This window comes from Galeopterus variegatus, unplaced genomic scaffold (genome assembly GCF_000696425.1).
Source record: "Galeopterus variegatus unplaced genomic scaffold, G_variegatus-3.0.2 Scaffold237, whole genome shotgun sequence".
NCBI lineage: Eukaryota > Metazoa > Chordata > Mammalia > Dermoptera > Cynocephalidae > Galeopterus > Galeopterus variegatus.
Window position 1 is genome coordinate 599,363 of NW_007726348.1, and position 24,661 is coordinate 624,023.

The 24,661-nt window shown below is 39.2% G+C and overlaps 1 protein-coding gene across 1 annotated transcript; it reads right to left on the reverse strand.

Annotated features, from left to right (window-relative positions):
• Positions 1-810: 810 nt before the first annotated feature.
• Positions 811-23,398, reverse strand: ARL5A (ADP-ribosylation factor-like 5A). The gene is made up of 5 exons (XM_008566373.1): positions 23,164-23,398; positions 7,500-7,560; positions 6,853-7,000; positions 4,745-4,828; positions 811-966 (listed from the first exon to the last, which is right to left on the reverse strand). The coding sequence occupies exons 1-5, from the start codon at positions 23,207-23,209 to the stop codon at positions 811-813; spliced, it is 495 nt and encodes a 164-aa protein (XP_008564595.1). The 5' UTR covers positions 23,210-23,398.
• Between the last annotated feature and the right edge of the window lie 1,263 nt (positions 23,399-24,661).

Here is a 24,661-nt window from a genome sequence, read left to right on the forward strand (position 1 = left end):
CCCAATACACAGAATCTGCTCTGACCAACTGCTTGATTGAACTTATTCATTTATTGTTAAATTCAATGACACTCTCTCCATCCTCCTGGTCCTTGACCTTACATTTGACAATGCTGACCACCATCTCATTCTTCAAATCCTTTCATCTCTGGGCACTAAACCAGGGCAAAATTCTACTGTGGGCCCCCACCTCTCTTCCAACATCTCTCATTACAGAACCAATGATCCTCAAGCCATACTCTCTCCAGTTCTCCCAATTTTAACTTTTTTTTAAAAGTGTAATAACACCCTCTTGACAACCCTGGTGGCAACAGAAGGTATCCCCAAACTAGTATCACATGCAGATAGATCCTCTTTTATTTCAGCTTCTTTATGTGTAAAATGTAAGTTAGAAACAATTAGTCTATAGGATTGTTATGAGGATTAAATGAGACACTGCATGGAAAGCACTCCAGACACAGAACATGCTCGGCAAGTATTAGTTCTTAAGTCCTATCACCATTGTAAAAAGTACTTCCTGACATCTCCAGCTCTCAATGACTCCTCATTTCTCTGAGCTCCTAAACCAACTGTATCACCTATATGTGTATACGTATTAGTTTAGCAGGTTTATGTGTATTATGTTCACATTGTATGTTTTACTATTTACAGAACCATCCTAAAAAGTCTGATTGTAGACATGAATTATGTCCTACATTTCTCCCTTACAATGTTTTGTACATGGTAGCCTTAAATATTGAAGAAGCCTTAAAATCTTAAGAAGAGACACATGTTTCTAGGCTAAATACATGTTATCCAGAGGAAGACTTCTTACCCCTCGCCAGTAAGAGCACAGCATGCCTGGATATGCCATTGGTGATCTTTAATAGATGTGAGTTTCAGAAACTGGGAGATTTCTGCTACAGTCATGCATTCTTTAACATCTTGTTTATTAGCAAAAATCAACAATCCAGCTTTCCTTAGGTCCTATAAAAGAAAACAAAACTAAATGAGTAGATTTTTCCATATATTTTCCACTTAGAATATTTTTCATAATTTTAGTAACCTAGAATTTCTCAATGATTTGACATAAAAGCATTTCACAGCTCACAGGCTAAACTTAACACTGAGTACATTTTAAATAATTATCTACTTGTATGGATTTCCATGGGTTTTTTTTAATGGTCCTATGGTTATATTTACCAGTGACATCTTCAAATATAATATATATGCACCACACCTCTATTCCAAAAGCAGGTTTAAATGGCTGCTAAGAACTACCCTTTAGCCTGGCTCTCAAGAACTCTCCAAAATTCTACCCTACCTATACTTTTCTGCCTTGCCTTCCATTTTCTGCCTTACATCATTTGCTATATAAATATTCTGCTTTAATAAGCAGTGTATTTACTGCTCTCTAAATAGTTTTGGGCATTCCCATTTCTATGTTGTTCAAGTCATTTCTCCTTCATACATTCCATTATTTTTAACTTCCTAAACAAGCCTTTCACAAGCAGGGTTCCACGAGAGAATTAAGCTCTACAGAAAATGATTTGAGTAAGTACACTGCAAGTCTCCCAACAAATACATAGCTAGTACCTTCTAGATGCATAGGAAATAAATGAATTCATTATATACAATGTATGCCTTAAGGCCTTAGGGCTTAATTCTCAGTTGAGAAACGCTGTCCTAAACCAATCCTATTTATCCTCTGAGACCTAATTCCTCTATCTTTGTCCATGAAGATTTCTTAGATTTGAATATGTAATAGGGCCATCCTGGACTGGCACTAAACTTAACAAATTTCTCCAATTGGGTAGTTAAGTTCTACCACTTCCATGCTATGGCTCTGAGGCAAGTTCTTTAAACTTTCTCAATTTGTTCCTCATAACTAACATTTATTGAGTATCTAATCTGAGCAAGACACCCACTATACTAACCTTTTCCCAAATATAATAATTGTGCATACCCCAAATGACTGATATAATGTTTTACTCACAAAACAGGCAAACGGTTCTTGGTCTCTTTCTGCCCCACTCTTCCCCTCTCCACAAACCACTACCCCAACTTTTTAAAAACAGGGACTTCCTTGATAATCTATTCAAAGTTACTAATCTTTTCCCCATAAAAAATGCACATATGTACATATACCAAAAAATTTTTTTAAGTTTATGTACAATTTTAGGGTGTTGATAGATACCCTAAAGTCCATTCATAGATCCTCAGCCAAGAATCCATAAAGGATGCACTCAATTAGTGAATTAAATTCTCATCAAATTCTGCCTATATATATTAAGAGATGCTAACAAAACTAAGGTTTTGGTGCTATGCTTACAAGTTTTCTCAACTGTGTTGAATGCCATCTTTCTTCTTCTTAGGGACTTTAGTGGGATATTTGGTCAATAATGTGTATATGTATTTGAAGAAATAAAGTCTTCAGTAGGTACAAACTGACATTGCTCCATATTATTTTACTCTTGTTAGAATATAGTTTTGATGACTTCTTTAATTCTTTCTGATATAAACAAAAAATATAAAAAGTAAATTTCTTATTTGGTTGGAAGGAATTATGCAAAATGTTTTATATAACAATCAAGACTGACTTTTAGTTACAGTGCCCTCTGCAGGGTGGCAGCTATTAATATTACCAGTTAAAAATACAGTTACCTGAATAGCATGGTCAGAAAAGAATACTGCTAGAATGTTAACAGTTTTAACGTTTCATGTTCAACTAGTTTAACTATAGTTCGGTTCACCTGCCAAAGGCAAAAGAATTGAAGAAACAGACTATAACTTGTATATATATATACTCATTATAAAGGATATAGGTATTTTTTCTCTTATCCTAAATGGAAAATGGAACTATTATCAATAGTTGATATGTGGCTAAGTCACTGAGTAGACAGACTTTCCATGGGATTTAATTCCCATCTTCCTATCTTCTAGGTTTCAATATCTTGTGCTCCTGTGTGTTAAAGTCTTTTATATAGGTCAAGATTGCTAATGCTGGCATGTTCAAAGAACCAATTTCTAACATAAATACTTGGCACAAATTAGGACATGCTTTTCATTTATAATTAATTTTATTCATCACTCTTAGTGATGAAACTTTTTGGAGAAAACCCTGGACTGAAAAATGGAAAACACAAGAAACAAAGCCATTTACTGAAAGGTCCCAGAAAAAAAAAAAAAATTGAAAACAATTTCTAGATCTCAAAAGCTGAAACTTTTTGGGGGGCTGTTGATTTTTTAAAAAACAGCTGTTTTACCTATTTTAAAATATTTAGCAAGAGAGGAAAGAAAATCTTACTTTATTTTTTATTATATAACCTCAAAAACCAATTATGCATTATTATAACAACAGAAAATAGATACATTGGATTAAGGTTATTCATCAACTTGACTTAAGAGGTTAAAGTATAAGGTGGACAATGCTGATCTTTTGTGTACACAAGCAATTTTAAAAACTTTGAAATATTTTATGCTACATATTACAGTTTTCTGTTCTTAAAGAGCCTAAAATGTATTTTAGTTTAGTCAAGGAAATGAATAACAGCAAATGCAAGACATTTACCATCTTCTACATACCACATATAGTTGTCAATTTGTTTCTCAAAACTTCATTTGTGAAGATAATTTCTAGAAATTGAATCACTCTGAATAAAATTTCATATTTTGTTGTTTGTAACTATTTTTAAATTAATGAGCTTCAAAGTTTTACAATTCATTTAAGATGAAGCTTTGAGAATTATTATAAAACTTTTCATAATTTTGTATTTTGTAATATGTATAAATCATTATCACTGATGATAATGATGAGATTTTGCTGGTTAATGTAGTATATATGAAACATCCAACTAACATTATATCTAAATTTATTTCTCATTTACACATTCTTAGTCTTTGATCTATTTGTCTCTCTCCAGAACTCTGCCTATTTGGCTCTTCTTGACCCTATTGAGTGGCTTACTCTAGTTCCCAACTTCATCTATACTTTTTTTTCTCTGATAATCTTTCCACTCAGTCTCCTTTCTCTTTCCAGCTAGATATTGTTTATGTCTTTTTTTCCTTCCCCTACCAAAGAATTTAAATGGGAATACCTAAGTTCAAATCCTGGCTCTTAAAAAGCTGGTCAAGTCACATAACCTTGCTAGGTCTCAGTGTACTCATCAATAACAGATATGGTTAGGTGACCTGCTCAAGTTAACATCCCCAGCTACTTATTTAAAGACTGAGCCCTTCTACTGGGCTCTTCATGTATTTCATATTAGCCAATTAGAGTAAAAATCAAATAAGGGGTCTACCTTTACCAGAGTGAAAAAATAGAGCCAAGAGACAAATAACATTTGTATCTATTTTACTTTTTCCAAAATCTTCATAAAACAACCCTTTGGAATAAACTGAAGAATGCTCCATTTTTACAAAATACAAAGTTAAAAAGAAAAAAAGTCTTTAGTCTTCTGCCTCTTTTATGTATTCCAAACTAGAAACGAACTTGGTAAATGAATGCCCAATGGCAAGATGTATTTTTTTAAATCCCAGGAGGTTTAACACAGCTGCCAGAATTAGAGTTCAAAACAGGGAAAGGTGCACTTTGGTGGCCCTGATCACCACAATGAAAATGAGGAACATCAGTTTACAAAACCACTTTGCTTTGTAAAATCTTGCTTTGAAGATTTTAGGCTTCCTAAAATCTTTGCTCATGAGAAACTAGAAAGAACAAATGAAATACCCACCCCCCATGTCTAATGTAAAAAAGACTACTTACCTCATGCGCTAACATTTTATAGAGTTCTTCTCTAGTTACAGAAATCCTCTCTCTGTCTGTACTGTCCACCACAACTATTACAAACTAAAATAATTACCAAAAAAATTATTAGTGATTACATAATTTGATTCTGCAAAATTTCTAAAGAGCTTATTTGATTTACACGCTACTAATATCAAGAAATTAGAATTTTATGGTATTGTTGGAAAACCAAAGATACCTACTATACATTGTGAAGCCTCAAGACATGTGAGTTAGATCCATTTCTAACTGAAATATATTTACTAATTTTTAAGAGAAAAGAGAATATGATACTAACATTTGAACCAATATATAACACATTTGTTTTCTAAATTAGTATCTTGAAAGCTAATGGGTCTACATCCATCTGTTTGCACTATAAATCAATAAAAAAAAAAAAACATTATGGGCCTAAATTTAAGTTACTTTCAGATAGGTATTATTTATTAACATCAATTTGACTAAAAGGGCATGTGTGTGAGAATAATGTGACAGCTAAAGAAATCAATTTCTTTAAAAATCAACAAATTGAAAGAATGAGTCTACATCTAAAAACAAGCACTCTTTCTTATACAAACAGCATCTACTTCCTGCAAGCACAACTTTCCTCAACTGATGAAGAGACTGGTATCAGAAAATGTAAGGAAGCATCTACTTCAAACAGGGAGATATATGAAAGGGCCTACAATAGTGCCTGGCCTGTGCTCGACACTCAGTTAGTGCTTCCTGAGTGTATAAATACATAAGAAAATACTTATTATGTACTGGAAGAGTTCAAGGGAGAAGGAGATCACATCCATTTGACCTGGTGGAGAGGGGGCTTTGGAAGATTTTGGAAAGCCTGACTTCCAATGTGGCTTTTCTAGAATTAAATATGTAAACTGTAGCAATAATAAAAATGCATTTGTTTAGTGAAAAAAAAAAAAAAGATGCAAGGAAGCACTTGCAAAGACTCTGTATGGGAATAGGCTCCACTGCACCTCCTCCTCAACACCACGAGTACCAAAAAGCAAACGGGAAACTGGAGCAAATGCAGATTTAACTTACTTTATGACGGCATTTATGATGCCCAAGTTAATTCTGACTGCCTACTGTTAACACACACTATTTTTTAGAACTGGATTTTAATTTACAAATAAACCACTGTGATTTTCAGGGTCTTTTCTAGTCTTCTGATTTCATCAACCATAAGGAAGATGGATAAAAGAATTGCTACTTTACCTTTTCTTTCACCTGACAGTTTACTGATAGGTGGCTTTGTTACTGTAATACATGTTCTATTCCAAAGTATTTTAATAAAGCTGCTAATTTCCATGTTGTTGGCATGCATTTTATACCAAGGGTACCCTATATAACTTTATACATTTATAACCATATATACCATTTCTTTTCCAAAAAACATCATTAAATGCTCAATGGAATGCTGGGGGATCAGGTCATTAGAGACACTTACTAGTGTGTTAATTACTTATAAGTCAGTTTTATATACATTTAGAGTATGTTTTATTAACATATAATCAACACTACAAAAACAATTGTCACAGCCTTCCAGTTTGCAGGTCTATACCATAAAGTGCTCAAATGCAATAGGTCTGAAATTATTTCTTGGAAAGTAATGTGTAAATAAAAACATGATTTTCTCTAAAATGCTTCATAATTAAAAAAAAAATCTTTAATGCGCAACTGTGTTGCATAAAAGAAAATTCACAGTAAAACTTTGGTTTGGATTTAAACCACCAGAGCCCTCTCATATAACTAGGATTTCTCTTGCTCTTTCAAACATAAATAGTAACAGAGAAATGAAAGTACATACTGTGAGATGGAAGTCACTATAAAAACAACTACTTAAGTCCTGGGATCAATATACAATCAGACTAATCAACCACCAATTCTCCCCACAGAGGTTCAATGATAGTAGATATACAGAACAATGACACTGAAATAGGGAATTAAAAATTCTACTATGCTTAAACTCTACATATATTAACATACTGTGATATTTCAAAAAGATTAACTATAAGGGTTCAAATTTAGGTATTCCCCAGGCATCCTGTTCACAGACATTTTAGTATATTAAGAAACATTACCTCTGTGTTAGTATAGTAAGTGTTCCAGGAAGAACGAAGAGATTCTTGGCCACCAATATCCCACATTAGGAAACGTGTATTGTTTATCACTATCTCTTCGACATTACTTCCTATTGTAGGGGATGTATGTACAACTTCATTCATAGAACTGGGGGGAAAAATTCACATATATTATAATTATCAAGAAATCTAAGTCGTCTGAACAATTTTCAGTCAAGGGACAAATCATCATGGCCTTATTTATATTTGATATCCAAATATTCTCTTTCCACTAGCTCATAACATAAACAAGCTGAGGTTTAAACAGAGCTGGAACTAGGTAGTAGATTGTCTGGAATATTCCGGATCATTCCAGGAAACTATACAAATATATATTTTCCTACTTACTACAAGCAAAAGAGCTTTAGTGCAAAACAAGTGAGAAACATGCTCAAAGTCATATAAATTTCTACTCTCTACAAACAGTTGCTTAAATTTGGCTCCTGGTTTATTGTCAACCTGCTTCCTTACACAGTAATTTAGGTTCTACATAATTTTTTATTGCTTTCATTGATCAAGTATCCACACAGGAAGAAAAAGTAACTAGAAACAACAAAAAAGTAAATTTTCTACAAAAAAGTAAATTTTTTAAGGTAGTTAATACTTACAATTGGTAAAGGATGGTAGTTTTCCCTGCATTGTCCAGCCCAACAATGATAACTTTGTGCTCTGAAAGAAAGAAAACACCAGTGATCTATTAATTATAGAACAAAAAAAAAAAAAAAAGATTTCCTATTTCACCCTTGTTTTAGTCCGTTTTGTGTTGCTATAATAGAAATACCTAAGACTGGGTAATTTATAAAAGAAAGAGGTTTATTTGGCTTACAATTCTGGGACAGCTGCATCTGACAAGGGTCTCAGGCTGCTTCTACTCATGGCGGAAAGTAGCATGCCGTCACTCCTCCACCAGAGCTGCTTTCCGCAGTCCTCCAAGTGCCATCTATGGCTTCCTTTGCCCAACCAGGTCTCCACCTAGTTCCCTGCTCTGGAGAATGGCAGATGTGCCCCCAGAGACACACCCCAATGGAAGCCCTTCACTACAGACTTCCTTCTTGATGGTCATTTCTGTGTCTGCGTGTCTCACCCTACCTGATTAAAACAAATCCCAAGTGAATAGATTATGGTGAAACGATACCGGTGTCTTTGGAGCCACACCCTGTTGCAGAATGAATGAAGTTTTCAGAGAGGAAGCATTCACTCCAGGCAGCGGCCACTGTCTGCTCTCACTGTTGTTCCCTCAGCTGGGCAGGTACAAGCAGATCACATGGCAAGAGAGGGAGCAAGAGAGAGGGAGAAGGTGCCAGGGTCTTTTTAAACAATCAGCTCTTGTGAGAACTAATAGAGTGAGAACTCACTCGTTACTCCCCCTCCCCCAGGGAAAGCAGTAATGTATTCACAAGGGATCCGCCCCCATGACTCAATCAGGTTCCAACACTGCCACACTGGGGATCAAATTTTCACATGAGTTTTGGAGGGGACAATACATCCAAACTCCATCATTCCACCCCTGGCCCCCCAAAACATGTTCCTCTTACATACAAAATACAATCATTCCATCCCAACAGTTCCAAAAGTCTAAGCTTGTTCCAGCACCAACTTAAAAGTCCAAAGTCTCCTCTGAGACCAAAAGTCCCTCCAGCTGTGAACCTGCGAAAACCAAATTTTTTTTTTCCTTTTTGTCTTTTTTACTGACCGGTAACGGGATCGCAACCCTCGGTGTTGCGCCCATACCGGGGACCAGCAATGGGATCACAACCCTCAGTGTTGCGCCCACACTGCGCTCAGGCAGTGAGCGGGAACCGGTCTCCACATGGGATCCGAACCCTCGGCGGGAGCGCCACCGCGCTCTCAAGTGGCGCATTCTCCAGTGCGCCACCGGGCCGGCCCTGCGAAAACCAAATTTATCTACTGCCAAGATACAATGGTGGAACAGACACTGGGTACACGTTCCCATTCCAAAAGGGAGGAATAGGCTCGAAGAAAGGAAAAACAGGCCCCAAGCAAGTCCGAAACCCAGCAGGATAGACACTACATCTTAAAGCTCCAAAATAATGTTCTTTGACTCCAAGTCCTGCATCCTGGGCACAACTGGGCATCTGGGCCCCCAAAGCATCAGGCAGCCTTGTTCCCAAAGCTCTGCCAGGCATAGCCCTGTAGGCCACGCTGGTGCCTGTGGCTTTTCCAGGCCTGCATTGCACATTACCAGTGGCCCTGAAGTTCTGGGGTCCTGGCGGCAGCCCTGCTGCATTGGCTCTACTAGACATTTCCCTGGTGGGGGCTCTCTGTGGGGCTCTGACCCCACTTTCCTGCTTGGCATTGGTCTGTAGATGGCCTCTGCAGTGGCTCCACCCCTGCAGCAGGTCTCTGCCTGGGCCCCCAGGCTTTTCCATACATCCTCTGGACTCTGGGTGGAGGCTGCCACACCTCCACTGCCCTCACATCCTGCTGGCCTGCAGACTTAACACAACATGGATGCCACTGAGGTTTTGGGCCTCTACTCTTAAGGGTTCCTGCATGAACCACACTTGGGGCTGCTCCAGCCAGAGCAGCTGGGATGCAGGGAGCAGGATCCTGAGGGCAGCTGCGCCCCAGGTCTGTCCTCCAGGATAACTCAATCCTTCTAGGCCTCAGGGTCTGTGATGGGTGGGGCATCCTTCCAGACTTCTGAAATGCCTGCAGGGTTTTCCTCTCATTTTCTCCACTATTAGCATCTGGCTGCCTCATGCCAAGATAATGTCTTTAGCAACCAGTTTATCTGCTTCACCCTTGCATTGTTCGCCTTTACTGCACGGCCAGGCTGCAAATTTTCCAAGTCTCTACGCTCTGATTCCCTTTTAAATTCTGGCTTTACATCATGATTTTGCCACCATAACTCAGAGTAGGTTCTTAAAAGCAACCATGCAGCTTCCTTAATGCTTTGCTGCTTAGAAATTTCTTTGCCCAATGCTCTGGTTCACAATTCTTAAGTTCCAACTTCCATAAAGTCCAAGGGCATGGGCACAATGCAGCCAGGTTCCTTGCTATGGTGTAGCAAGGGTTATCTTTTGTCCAGTTCCCAATAAGTTCCTCATTCCTATCTGAGACCTCATTATCCACATGGCCTTTACTGTCCACATTTCTATCAGCATTCTGCTAGCCACCACATAAGTCTCTAAGACATTCCAAACTTTCCCTTGTCTTTTTCTCTTCTTCTAAGTTCTCCAAACTCCTCCAACCTTTGCCCATTACCCAGTACCAAAGCTGCATCCACATTTTCAAGTATCTGTATAGCAACATCCCACTCCTCAGTACCAATTTTGTTTTAGTTTGTTTTGTGTTGCTATAACAGAAATACCTGAGACTGAGTGATTTATAAAGGAAAGAGGTTTATTTGGCTTACAATTCTGGGACAGCTGCATCTGGCACGGGCCTCAGGCTGCTTCTACTCATGGCGGAAAGCGCAGGCAGCTGGCGGGTACAAGCAGATCACATGGCGAGAGAGGAAGCAAAAGAGAGGAAGCAAGAGAAAGAGAGAGGTGCCAGGGTCTTTTTAAACAATCAGCTCTCGCGAGAACTAATAGAGCGAGAACTCACTCATTACCCCTCCTCCCCCAGGGAGAGCATTAATCCATTCATGAGGGATCTGCCCCCATGACTCAAATCAGTTTCCAACACTGTCACATTGGATATCAAATTTCCATATGAGTTTTGGCAGGTACAACAATTCCAAACTCAAGTAACCCTTCTCCCTATCTATGGTATAATTCAATGCATGGCACTTTATACCTTCTTGGAACTCAAAAGAACGTTCTAGCAAGACCAGCAGAAGTATGCCATTCAGCTCACCTTCTCCACCCGATTCTAAAGAGACCTCTTATCTTTCTAACCTCCTTACTAGGAAGCCAGAAGCACTACATATTCTTTCTACTCCAGTGGAAGCCTACTCTCAGTAAAGTATCTCCAACGTAATCGAAACAATTTACAAATGACTTAAGATATAAAAACTTCACAATGGATTAAGTTTTGGAAGTTCTAACTGGAATTTTAGGCATCAACTGGGTATGCATATGTGGAGAGGGGAAAATAGGAAAGAAAAACAAAGGACAGTGTTTTAAATGGGTAATTATAAGCTATACGAATACATTTAAATCATATGGCCATTGTAACATGACAAACAAATCTAAGGACCTATGCCTATCATGGCAGTGACTCCCTCCTCCCTGGGCTTTTGTGGCATCATTTTCTCTACATTTTCTTTCTGTCTCTTGATGTTCATTTTTTTTCACTGACTCCTCCTCCTTGGACTTTCCTTCAAACATTCATGTTCCCCAGGATGTCTTCTTGTGCCATCTTCACTTTTAGCAAGGCACCCTTGGCACCCATCCATTTCCAGGCTGTCTAAAAACAATTCCCAAAGACAGCACAGTGTGTGGAAGAAGCTAGTCTCCAAAGATGTCTTCTGGATAGTCATGCCTTTGTGCAGTTCCCTCCTCTTGAATCTCGGCTGGCCCTGTGACTCACTTTTAACCAACAGAATGCAGCAGAAGTGATGGGGCATGATTTCTGAAAGGAGATCATCAAAAACTGTGCAGTTGCTGCCTGGCTGTCTTGGACAACTTCCCCTGGGCTAAGCCAGATGCTGTGTAACAAGTCCAAAACTGCTGTGTAGCTGACTGAGAAAGGCCGGGCTGAACATGTAGTGAGACTCCGTGGACAGAGAAGACCAGCCATCCCAGCTCTTCCAACTGAGACGCCAAGACACAAATAAAGAAACCATCTTAGATATGCAGCATGGCTGAATCTGCAGATGACTCTAGTTCCAGCAGCCATCTGACTGCAACCACATGAGAGTACTCAAGCTAGAACTTTCCAACTGAGTTCAAGCAACTCACAGAACCATGAAAAGTAATAATAAATCATTGCTTTAAGACACAAAATTAGGGCCGGCCCGGTGGCGGACTGCTACAGTGCGCCGCTTGGGAGCGCGGCGGCGCTCCCACCAAGGGTTCGGATCCCACATACAGACCGGTTCCCGCTCACTGGCTGAGCGAGGTGCGGGCGCAACACCGAGGGTTGCAATCCCGTTGCCGGTCCCGGTCCGGTACGGGCGCGACACTGAGGGTTGTGATCCGTTGCTGGACACGAAAAAAGACAAAAAAAAAAAAAAAGACACAAAATTAAGGAATGATTTGTTACACAGCAATAGATAATGGAAACAGTGTGGGAAAATTCATGGGATTATGTGACTTTGGGCAAAAGACTTACTTCTCTGACACTAAGTTTCTCCAGTGTTAAATACTACCTATCTTTCACAGTTATGTAAACAATTAAGATAGCACACAGTAGTGCCAACATCAAGAGAGACAGTTCCTAATCTATGTTCCCAAATCTCTCCTAAGAGCCAATCTAGTGGATAGACACAGTGCCATTTACCATAGCCAAAATCCAATATTCAAACCTATTTCAACTTCTATGTTATCTAATTAGCATATTAATCCTACCATTAATTCAGTCTTTTTTTACATTAGTCAGTTTCTACATTTATTAAGTCTTTCCCTCAACCCTAACACCTACTTTGTTACCAAGTTCTATTGATTCCATCTCAAATTATATCCTGAACCTGCCTCCTCCCCACTGTCCTAGTTGAAGTCCTCCTCATCTCTTACTTTCTTCCCTAAGTGGTCTATCTCTAATCCATCTTCCCACTGTTTCCAGAGTAATTTTTCTGCACTACAGAGCTGATAATGCCACTCTCTTATTTAAATTATGTCTCTCCATTTTGACAGGAAGACAAGGTACAAGTTCTCGGCTTTGTAAATTAAGCCAGTCACAACTGACTAGGCTTTAGCTTTATCTCTCACTATCAGCAGATATCTACAGATGGTCCCTGGTGTGGCCTACAATTTTTCGACTTTACTATGGTGATGTGTAAATGATACACATCCGGTAGAAAGTGGTACAATACGCTCTCAAAATGCTGGGCAGTAGCAGTGAGCTGCAGCTCCCAGTCAACCATGCAATCACAAGGGTAAATAACTGATATTCTACAGCATACTGTGTTGCCAGATGATACAGCCCAACTGCAGGCTAATGTAAGTATTTTGAGCATGTTTTAGGTAGGCTAGGCTAAGCTACGTTTGGTAGGTTAGGTGTATTAAATGCATGTTCAACTTATGATATTTTCAACTTACGATGGGTTTATCAGGACATAACCGCATTGTTAAGTCAAGAAGCATCTTGACTTATTCCAGCCACTCTCCCTATATAAACTTCACATATGTTCACAGCAAACATTTCTCTACCTCTACTCACGGTTTCTCTTTATGCTGGAATTATCCTCTCTAATTCTCCATTTAAGGAAGTCCTACTAGTCTTTTAAGGTCTAGCTTTCCATGAAGAATCATTTTCTCTTGCTTTAGCCCAAAACCTCTAATACAGCACTTATCCTAATTATTTACACATATACTAATCTCAGCTTAATAAGGCACCTTTGACTGTATAGAACACATATTAAGCATGTTTATAGTCCTACTTACTACAACTCTTCCTCGCATAAAGTAGATACTCATTAAATGTTGAATTAATTAATATTCATTATATTAATAATAAATGTTGAAGATTATAACACCTCAGAGTAAAGAGATCTTTACAATTCAAATGGTATATGTTTTCTAAATAGTTGCCATTTACCATAGAGGGGCATTCCTAATGTAGTATAAGTACCTCCTATAACAGAAAAATGGAAAGATCAAGTAAAAAGAAATTTTTAATCCAATCCATTTTATCCAGTCACCTATTTATCTGAAGAGCAGGCAGCTTCAAACTACTAGCGTCCCAAAGTGATATAACCACCTTCCCCTCATTCAGGTTCTTAAGAATCATTTTTAAGACTCAGGGCCCAGTCTATTTCATTTAGAGATGAGGGAACTGAGAAAATGCTGAAAAACAAAGATGATACCTATTGAAAGTGAAGGGTTACTAATATGTAGAGGACATGTTAAGGGAAAGTCAGTTGAATGACCATGACGATGCTTCAACAGTTGACACTCCTTTGGTAATTACAATTTATGGCCCATAGTCTCCTAGGTCCACCTTCTCAAATCCTGCTACTATCCCAGAGAAGACAGGACTCAAAGAGCGCAACTCACCAAAGTGATTAATATATAAACAAAAATGCCAAATGAGCACCATACAAGACCAAACGTTTAAAACTGCCTCACAAGTGCTTGAGGAAAAGTATATAAGGTGACTGAATTAAAATCAGATTACTTGGGGAACACGGAATCCCAACAAAGGAAGTGTTATAGGCTGTGATGACCAATGGATCCGTCTTTACAGTAGGGCCATGCCTGCATCAGGGCCAGACAATTAAGTCCTTGGGACAGAGTAACTTTCCACTGGGAAGTTTTAAAATAGCATGGTAATTCTGTCTCTCTAACTCTACATTTTTCTATATCCTAAAATTAAACATTCCCCTTTTGATAATAGAACTGGAGAATGGATATGTTAATATAATTACCTATAAACACTTTAATACAACCAAATGATCTGTGACTTGGATGAAAATTTTTAGCTTCCCACTTAAATACCAATTTTTAATCACAGTATTCTCAAAATGTCAGCTTATTTCTAAGTTCCAGGAATACATTTTGTAGCCCTCTCTATGTATTAGCTACAGGACAAAATTTAGACAGACATGCCAATACTGATGAAGAAAATACAATTGCTCTGACCAATAAAAGAAATGGTAACCTAATAATAGTAAATAATAAAAAATGTATACAAAAGTAACATAATAAAAGTAAGTAAAGTCGAAAAGTAAATAATAAAAATGTATACAAAAATCTATAATAACAATAAAAAAATGACTAAAAATATGTGTGCATATAAATACTGTATAAAAAGACTACCAAATACAGAAGACTACCAAATACCGTCTCTTATTTTCTTACAAGGTCCTTAATCACTTAAGGTTAAACACTTAACTCTAACAATGCTACCATTTTTCAAAGTATTTTGCTACTCTTCTTTGGTAACTGCTTTCAGACCCTGATGTACACCATTTTGAACATTCCCAATGGTGGCAAATCTTAACCTCTGTAGATGAACTTGATTTTAAAGAAGGAGGGGACATGTTCTCACTTATTGGTGGGAGCTAAAAATTAATAAATAAATTCACACATACACAAATCCGGGGGGGAGGGAAGAAGATATAACAACTACAATTACTTGAAGTTGATACGACAAGCAAACAGAAAGGACATTGTTGGGTGGGAGGGAGGAGAGGGAGGAGGGAGGGAGGTTTTGGTAAGGGGCAACAATAATCAACCACAATGTATATCGACAAAATAAAATTAAAAAAAAAAGGAGGGGAGTCACTTGGTATCATCTTGGTCATAAGGTAAGGTATATAAAATGAGTGCTATCTTTTTGTTGTTAAATGAGATTATGATCCCTAAATAGAATGATTTAAAAATTGATGTACAGGGCGGGCCTGGTGGCGCACTGCTACAGTGCGCCACTTGGGAGCATGGTGGCGCTCCCGCCGAGGGTTCGGATCCCACATACAGACTGGTTCCCGCTCACTGGCTGAGCGAGGTGCGGGAGCGACGCCGAGGGTTGCGATCCCTTGCCGGTCCCAGTCTGGTACGGGCGCAACACTGAGGGTTGCGATCCGTTGCCGGACACGGAAAAAGACAAAAAAAAAAAAATTGATGTACAAAGAAATTCTAAAAGGAGTTTCAAAAGATATGTTGAGTACTAATAGCACATATCAGTGGAAAAACTACCCTGCCTCCTAAAATGATAGCTTCCAAAGGTAAAAACCATAATATCATTTTGGTTTAGGTGTTTTTTAAAAGTGGTCTCCTTACTTTAGCTATGCCTCTATGATTCATTTCCTGATTCCAAACCTAGTGCTTTTCGGACACTTTTATTAGAAAGAACGAATTAGGCAAAAAATACTAAAGAAATACCTGGCCACAAGCTGAACATGCTATAAGCTAGGTAAAACTGCTGTGAACAAAACTTCTGTACACTAACATACAGACATACACTGAGATAAAGCAGATGGCTGAAGAGGTTCATACCAGGAGGACTGAGGACACCAGCATCTACTTCATCTTCCCATAACAAAAGTTAGTGCCTGCTGAGTAAATGATGGGGTTAAAAGCTTTAAGACACATCTTTTACAGCCACCGTACAGAATAAACTAGAGAATCAATAAGCTAAAATTAGATAACATAACCTGTGATGGATAAAGACTTAAACTGTTCTAAGCCTTTCTTCAGTAGTGCCTAGAAATAAAGCACACTGGGGAGAAAAGGTATGGTGGATGATACAGGGTGAGAATCCATATGTCTGGCATGGTAGAAAATAACAGAGAAAAGAGTCAGAGATGGTGATAAGAAAATAATGAAGCAGCTAGCCATGGAATCTAGGCAGGGAAAGAAACCCAGTGTTGCCCTACAAATGACTGGAAGTCCTAGCAGGTCTAAGGTTAGAGTTAGTTGATAGGTTAGAGCAGGAAAGATGAAAGGACAAGAGGAGGGAAAATACCCAAAGTCTGAAACCTTGGAGGCCCCATATCCTTCTGCCTCTGTTGAAAGATAAGTAGATAAGTGAATAGAAGTAAGATGATTAGATAAAACACAATGAAAAAGAATGAATATGGCAAAGAATGGTTAAAGTCTTAAGCCAAATCCCACCCCTACCCCCAATTCCTTTCTTGAACTGTCTACTAAAATTGAGACACACTAGTCTATACTCAGTCTCCAGAATGTGTCGTGGACTTTCCAATCATTTAACTTTGCTTGCACCATTCTCTATACTGGAGACAACCTCTCTCTTCTGCCTATCTAATTTTACAAATTCAATGAATTCCTATGTCACCTACAAATGCATAAATATGCAAACATATCCAAACTCTTAAGACATAAAGCAGATTTCTAAAGTCAATCAATAGAAAGAACGCAAGCTAATATATTTGAACATGAGGTGATATTTTTTTTCCCTAAATGGTTAAAATACATTTTTAAAAAAGGAAGAAACTCCAATCAAACGCATGCAAGACCTGGAAAATCTCCAAAAGCCACATGCTCTGTGGAGCAGTCTGGAATGTCTTAAGAGGGCCACTGCAATGAAGAAACTATGATCCAGAGGATCTTCACCTCCTTACCATGTCCTAACACTTATGAGCCACACTAATCACCAACTCCTATCCTGCTCCCTCCCAAGACTTGTCTCTATTTGAGTTTTGTTGTGTTTTTACAATAAAGCACCAATGACCGTTTTTAACAGCTTCCTAAATCTAATATATAGCATGTAGTTCACAACAGAACTATAAGATTAAGATGATTGTGTAATGGGCTCAAAGGTAAAGGTCCAACTCGATGGTGACAAACTATTACCAATGATAGGGTTAGATTATTCACAAACACTTTACAATACTAAATCAATTTCCTTTGAACATCCTTAGCCTCTTGCACCACCTTAGTCTGTTCCTTTTCATTAACAAGGTAGAACAGCATTCTATACAAAATATAAATCTGTAGCCAAAAACTGTTACAATGTACATCAAAACAAATACTCCACAGAACCAAAAATATAATATGCATACTAAGAGATAATGTTATTGAGGAAAAATGTAATTAAACAACTTTCAGCTACTACAATTCTTTGATGCATGTGAATCATCACAAGTTTACTACTTAGTATAATTCTTGTTTTAGAATATCTATGTCACAGCATTCCTGCACTTACTCAGAAAGTCTGTTATAATGCTTTGATGGAATATTGAGTTATCATTTAGGCTTTAGTTTACCAATCAATACTTCATGGTTTTGTCATGAAAATACTTCCTGTTTTTGTTTCCCTTCATTTCCTTTTGACATAACTCGGGCAGCCTACCAGTTCTACTCACTGCCAGTTTCTGAAAGTCTATATCCCTTCAACTACCAGTCAGCAAAATATGCAAAAAAAAAAAAAAAAAAAAAAGGAATTGAAGTTCTGGAGACTTTCTTACTCTGTGAATCATACAAAGTCAGAAAACACAAACACCAAGGCTAATAAATTGGGAGTCATCCTGATTCTTCATTCTCACCTTATATCCAAACTATCACTATGCCCTATCAATTCTGTGTCTCTGAGAGCAAAAAAATCTATGTATCATGTTCACTGAAGTCCTCTCAGTTCATAGCACAGCCTTAAACAAAGCATGTGTTTAATGAAGTATTTTTCAAAAAATGGATAAATAAATCAGATATGGAAGACATAAAGGTTAAGAGGGAGATATATGATCAAGTTACTTATATTATTAAAAATTCAATTTTCAAAACTTAAAAGTATCATCAATAAAAAAAAAAGTTTCAAAATAAACTTGCTTTTCATATCAATAGTAATAAACTTTCAGGAAAAAAACCTGAGGGAAAAATATTCTCAATTTTTCCCACAGCACTCTCACAAAACAATCAACACAGAAGACAGATTTCTGTGACCAATGTCACACCAGCAAGCAAGCAAATCTTCAGCAAACACCAGCTGGGTGTCCTTCAACTTAATTCAATACTGATGCAATCTACCTGGAGACAGTTGTCAGATCCCACAGATTGAGAGCTCAGTTTCCATGACTGTCCCCCCACTTCAGATGCCAGTCACAAGCCCAGGCCTCTGAAACTTCTAACCAATCAGCTATATAAATCAAGGTTCCCACAACCCCCTCCTCCCTCTTTAGGCTCAATTAATTTGCTTGAGTGGCTCAAAGAAACACTTGGGATTACTGGTTTATTACAAAGGATACAGATGAAAAGATGGATAGGACAAGGTGTGGAAGAAGGTGCATGGAGTTTCCATGCCCTCCCTAGGCAAATCACCCTTCAGGAACTTGATGTGTTCAGCTCTCCAGAAGCTCCCCGAACCCAATTTTTAGCTTTTTATGGAAGCTTTACTACACAGGCATGATAATTAAGTCATTGGCCATTGGTGATCAACTTAACCTTCAGACTGCTGTTGGGGCTGAAAGTCCCAACTCTCTAATTCTGCCTTGCTGGTTCCAGTTACCAGCTCCCATCCTGAAGCTACCTAGTAGCTGCCAGCCATCAGTCAACTCATTAGCATACAGAAAGACAGCACCTTGGAGATTCTAAGGATTTTAGGAGTTGTATGCCAGGAAAGGAATAGGAACAAAAACCAAACATATACTATATTTCAAAATATCACAAAACCAAACTTTTCTTTCGTACTACGAGGTTACTCAAGAAAAAGCAATGACTACACATGGCAAAATTAGAGATACATTCAGGAGACAGAAACCATACAATAACTTGAACATAGAAAGTTTAATATAAAGAAAATAATTATTACAGGGGATTAGAATAATGAGGGATTGGCTAATAAGAAATGAAAGAACTTAAAAGATTATAGGAATGACAAATATAAGGAGCTTCCACTACCCCTAGGGCCAAGATAGAGCTCCTCCCACCACCTCGGGACTGAGATGCAGACCTTTTCAGAAGGCACAACCATGGCTCACTGAATGGCGGAGAAGTAGCTGAGGTGAGGTGCCAGTGTGACTTGCTAGAAATCCTCCCTCTAGGCTGCTGTGGAAAACTCTTCATTGCAAGGATTTCAGTGGAGGCCCTCCATTATGAAACCAACTGAGGCGATCTAGAGGAAGCTGCTGCTGATCACTATGCAGTGCAAAAGCCAGGCACTGGAGGTGCTTGTGCTGCAAGGAGAGCCTGTCAAGAGGGTACACAGTACCAAGAAAAATCCTTTCCTCCTGTGGTGTCCCTCCAGTATTGTCTTATTAACAAAGCTTAACATTGTGCTAGCTGGCAAAAGAAAAATACTTAAAGAATCCAGTTCCATTTCCAGAGCATGCAAAAAGGTTTATTTGAAGCTGGGAGGCAATACTTTAATAGCTGGCACAGTCCACCCCTTGGTTACTCAGTTTTCATATGTATACTTCTACACGTTTGAACTCCTTTACAATAAAAAACAAAACAAGGACAGAAGCAGAAGTAGCTCCCTTGGTGCCAGTTTCCTACATCATGGGCAGCTTCCCCAGCATTCATTCATAACTTATAATTCTATGTCTAATCAATCAGAAGAGCAATAAAAGGCTATCCATGGGGAAATTCCACAGCTTTTTCACAATTCTCATCAGTATTAGAAAGTTCCTCCTTTAACATGAATCCTTCTTATACAAAGAAAATTGTTGTTGTTGTTTAAGAGCACCAACTATGACACTAGACAATCTTGGTTAAAATTCTGGGTCTATCACTTTTAATTGCAGCGCTTTAAGCGAGCTGCCTAATATCTTTGCCCCTCTAAAATGCAGAGAATAACATCTATCTTGAAGGGCTGTTGTGAAAAGTATATCAACCTGTGCGAAATATCTACAACTTAAACTTGCACGAGCAGTAAACGTTAACTTCTATTATTTTATCTGTAGAGATGGAGCGAGTTTACTTTGTCTCCATACATTACAATGAAAGCTCCAAGAAGGCAGGGGGACTTGTCTGTTTTGCTCCCTGCCTTATTCCCATCACCTGGAACAGTTCCTGGCCCAAAGAGGTGCTCAACAAATATTTAATAAACAAATAAACCAATGATCACAAACCCTTCTATACAAAAAGTCACTAATGGCAACTCTTCAAGGTCACAAAGTTATAAAGACTTACAATTTAGTTACTAAGAAAAAGTTAACAGGGAGAAAAATCCTAAGAAAAAAATGATGTCAATCTCTTAAGAATATCAACAATAAGTAAATTCTTCCAGTGTTTTAACTTGCCTGGCTCTGACATATACCAGTATGGCCTGGTAAAATCACTCATTTGAGTCTCAGTTTCCTCTGTTCAGGGGAAATTACTACTTCAAAGGACTGTTGAAACATTTTTTTTTTTTAAAAGATGATATAAATGACAGTATCTAGGATAAAGTTTGTACTCTATTCAATCTCACCCCTGGTTTTTCTAGTTTGAGCAGTATGCAATTAGCTTTCACTGTGCTCTCAATCTAAGTTTTAAATGAAAAGGCTGTTCTAAAGGAGTTTCAGAAAAGAGAGATGGCATAGTTTAAGTTTGATCAGCAGGCAAATTCTGTAATCCTCCCATACCTTTTTTCCAAGAGTTTCCATGAAAAGAATATAGGAATTGTGTTCTGAATCTTGTGTAGTTAAAATAAAGCATCCAAAATATATCCAAGTTAACCAAGAAGACCAACAAGTACCTGGCATTAGATTGAATATTTTGAAAAGTGACCCCACAGATAAGACAATCACATCAGTTAGCAGAACAGAAATACTTTATTGACATTTTCACAACACTGACATCTAACTTTCTAGAATCTGACTTAATTGTTCTTATTAATTTCCCAACACTGAAATAAATGTCCAGTCAAAAATTACCAGAGAACAAAAATTGAAGAACACTATTAGCATTTTGTAGTGCCATCAATGCCCATGTCCTTATCATTTACTACTGGCAAGCAGATGTTGGCAAAGCTCTAATTCATTCTTAACTTACAGAAACAAATAATTTTATCATTGACTCAAAATAGAAAGTGGAGATATCTACTTTTCTGTCAGTACTAGAGCTCAATTAACAAGCAAAGTCTGGGCCGCCCCGTGGCTCACTCGGGAGAGTGCGGCGCTGGGAGCACTGAGGCCGCGGGTTCAGATCCTGTATAGGGCCGGTGAGCTCACTGGCTGAGTGCGGTGTGGGCAACACCACACCAAGAGTTACAATCCCCCTTACCGGTCACACACACAAAAAAAATACAAGCAAAGTCTTTCTAAACCTCATAGCAGAGTTGAAACACTAGCTTTGCTAAAAATAATACAAAATTATGGATGTTAAAACTAGAATAGATTTTGTCTACTATAAGCACCACCAGTCCTACAGCAATGTAAGTTTTAATACTTGAAACCTAAAGATTAAGTTTTGAAGATGTGTCAGCTCTACAGATCTTTGGTGTTCTCAGTAAGAACACCTAGACCCAGAAAGGTTAAGTGACTGGTTCCCATTCTCCCTCTTCCAACACAAACTGCCAGTCAAACAGTATTGATTAGAACTGGTTTTCTCCACTTTATGAAAAATCATTTGTAATATACTGCTCTTAACAAGTTCCAGTTCTGCACCCTTCTCATTACCTTCTTACAAGAGCAGCTTGATCATGAAGGAGGAGGTGGGGGTAGTGGGTGTACATAATAGAGGCCACCATTCATTTGTCTTTACTGGAAACCTTTGGAAAGTACCACCACCACCTGCTTACACAAGAGAAAAACACAAACTCACAAACTAAGTTACTGACAGCAGGAATGATGAATCACCCAACTTGAGTTAAAAAGAAACAAAAGTACACCACCACATTGTATCTTAATAACTACAGCGTCTTTTGTTAAAATTGTATCCTTTCCCCAGTTTTACACACTCATTCTGTATCCAATTTTAACAAATCCGATATGCATTTCAAAGCAATGTTTGAGATTAGATGAGCTTAAGCGTCCCTATATGATAATACACTCTATACTTAGTAATTTGCTAGTTTCCTACGGTTAACAAATGTTTCATATGGTATGGTTTTTAAATGAACCACTTTAACATTTTTAACTCAGAGAGGGAAAAAAAAAAGCAAAAAAACCACTCTAATTAATCCACACAATTAGGAAAACTACCTTAAGCTTAACCTTAAACACAGGTAAAATAAGGCAAATGGAGAGAAGTCCAACACTATTCAGGAGGCAGAATCCCCCACCATTCCCCTAGAGGGGTGGGGATGGTAAGGAAGGCTCATAAACCGGAGGTGTGCTGTACAACTCAAGGGCGATTCCTCACGTTTTCCACATTCTGCACCCCTTGGTCGCTCGGTAGTGCAGCTAAGGCCATCACCTACAACCTTCATCTCAGAAGACCCCAGCATTTCTCCGTGGTGTCCAAACCCAATTGCTGGCGGAAAAAAGGGCTGAAACACAGGCCAGGTCGCGCATCTCAGGGACGTCGGACTCGGGGCAAGAAACCTTCTCCACTCGCAATCGAAATCAGAGCAATGGGTGTACTGAGGAACAGACTTCTTAGTAAGGTCCCCTAAGGCAAAGGGCTGCGAGTTGGGAACCATCCCCAAGCTCGGGACTGGGGACTGAACGGTCCCGGGCCCGCTTCGGCGCAGCCCGCGCCCCGCGCCCCGCGCCGAGACCGCGCCGCCCACATTCCGGAAGTATTCCGAGACCCCCCCCCTCCCCGGCCAGGGCTGGCCCGCTCCCCCACCCATACGCCCGCGGCCCGAGCCCCTCACCCTGGTGATTGAACAGTCTCCATATCCTGGTGAAGAGAATTCCCATTCTCGGGCAGCGGACCCCTCTCCAGTCAGCCAGGCAGCCTGGCCTCCTCTGGCTCAGGCTGAAGGGGAGAGAGACGCGCTGGAGCCTCCGCCTCTGCTGCTGCTGCTCCCGCGCTGGCTGCCGGCCCGCTTCCAGGGAACCGGAGGGAGGCCGAAGCCCAGGCCGCCCTGCCGCGCGCGAGGCCCCGCCGCTGCCAGCGGGACGGAGTGCGCAGGCGTGCGACCGGAGGGGCGGAGCCTGGGAAGGGGCGCCTTGCTGGCTCTCGTCTTTCTGCACGGTGGAGAGACCTGAAGGCGGCCATTCTGTACACCGGGTTTGAGGCTTTGCGGGCTGTGAGTTGGAGCAGATGGCTCTTGACTGCTTGCTGTTGCGACCGTCCCCCCCCCCACCGAGTTTTTACGTTTTCCTTGAGTTTCCTCCATAGAGCCATACATGTAATAGTTGAGTGCACTGTGCCCAGTGCCCATCCCCAACCCTTCACAGGCAGTACACCAAAAGTCCCACGTCCTGACCCTCGACGACATGGTGTTCCAGAAGGGTCTTTGAGGGACGCTTAAGATCTTTCTCATTTAAGCCTCTTGCCCCCTAACACCCAGCTGCTGATTCAATGACCTTACGTAGGCATTCACGAGTTTATGGCTCTCTGTACGTCACAGCTCTTCTCTCTACAGTCTCCTTCCACTCGCAGATCAATCTTGCCCAAAGCAATGATTTTGATCAGGTAATTCCCCTGTTAGTGGCCACTAAAGCTGCCTGAGCAGGAGAGTCCAGATACCTTTGGCAGATGCTCATTATTCTCTGCAATATGGTCCCACCTCTAACTCCCATTACTCCAAGAGTCTAGTTCTTGTGAAACAGCTGGTCAAATATTCTTTCTGCTCTTCCAGTCTTCTTACCTTGAACAGCTGTGGCCCATGCTATAAAAGTGTCCCATTGTGTTTAGTCAACCCTGTACTGTGGGCTATCTGGTTGAAAACTACAGTATTTAAGTGAATCATTAGGTAATTTGATATCAGAGTTCTTGTTCCATGTGTTAATTTTTAGCTGAGAAAGTCCTCTAACCTCTCCAGGCCTCAATTTTCCATGAAAGCAGAGGATTGATCTCTGAGGCCTTTGATTCTAGGTCATCTGATGACTATGATAATTAGTTCTGACTCTTGTTAGAGGCAAGAGGTGGGAAAAGAAACTGGAGGAGTTGTTTACTTTTCCTCCACAAAGAAACCAGAAACAGCTCCATCCCCATCTATCTTCCTTGACTTTGGTAAAAAGGAAGAGAGAAAGAAGTGGGGGAGTTGTAATATCGACGATAAACTACACCTTTTCACCACACTTCTAGCCATATACCGTCTTATCTCAATATACAGAAAAGTAATTTCTTTGACTTCTCTTGGGACTTATGGTTAAAAAGCCAAAGTTTATTTTTATTTTTTAATTTTAATTTTTTTTAATTTT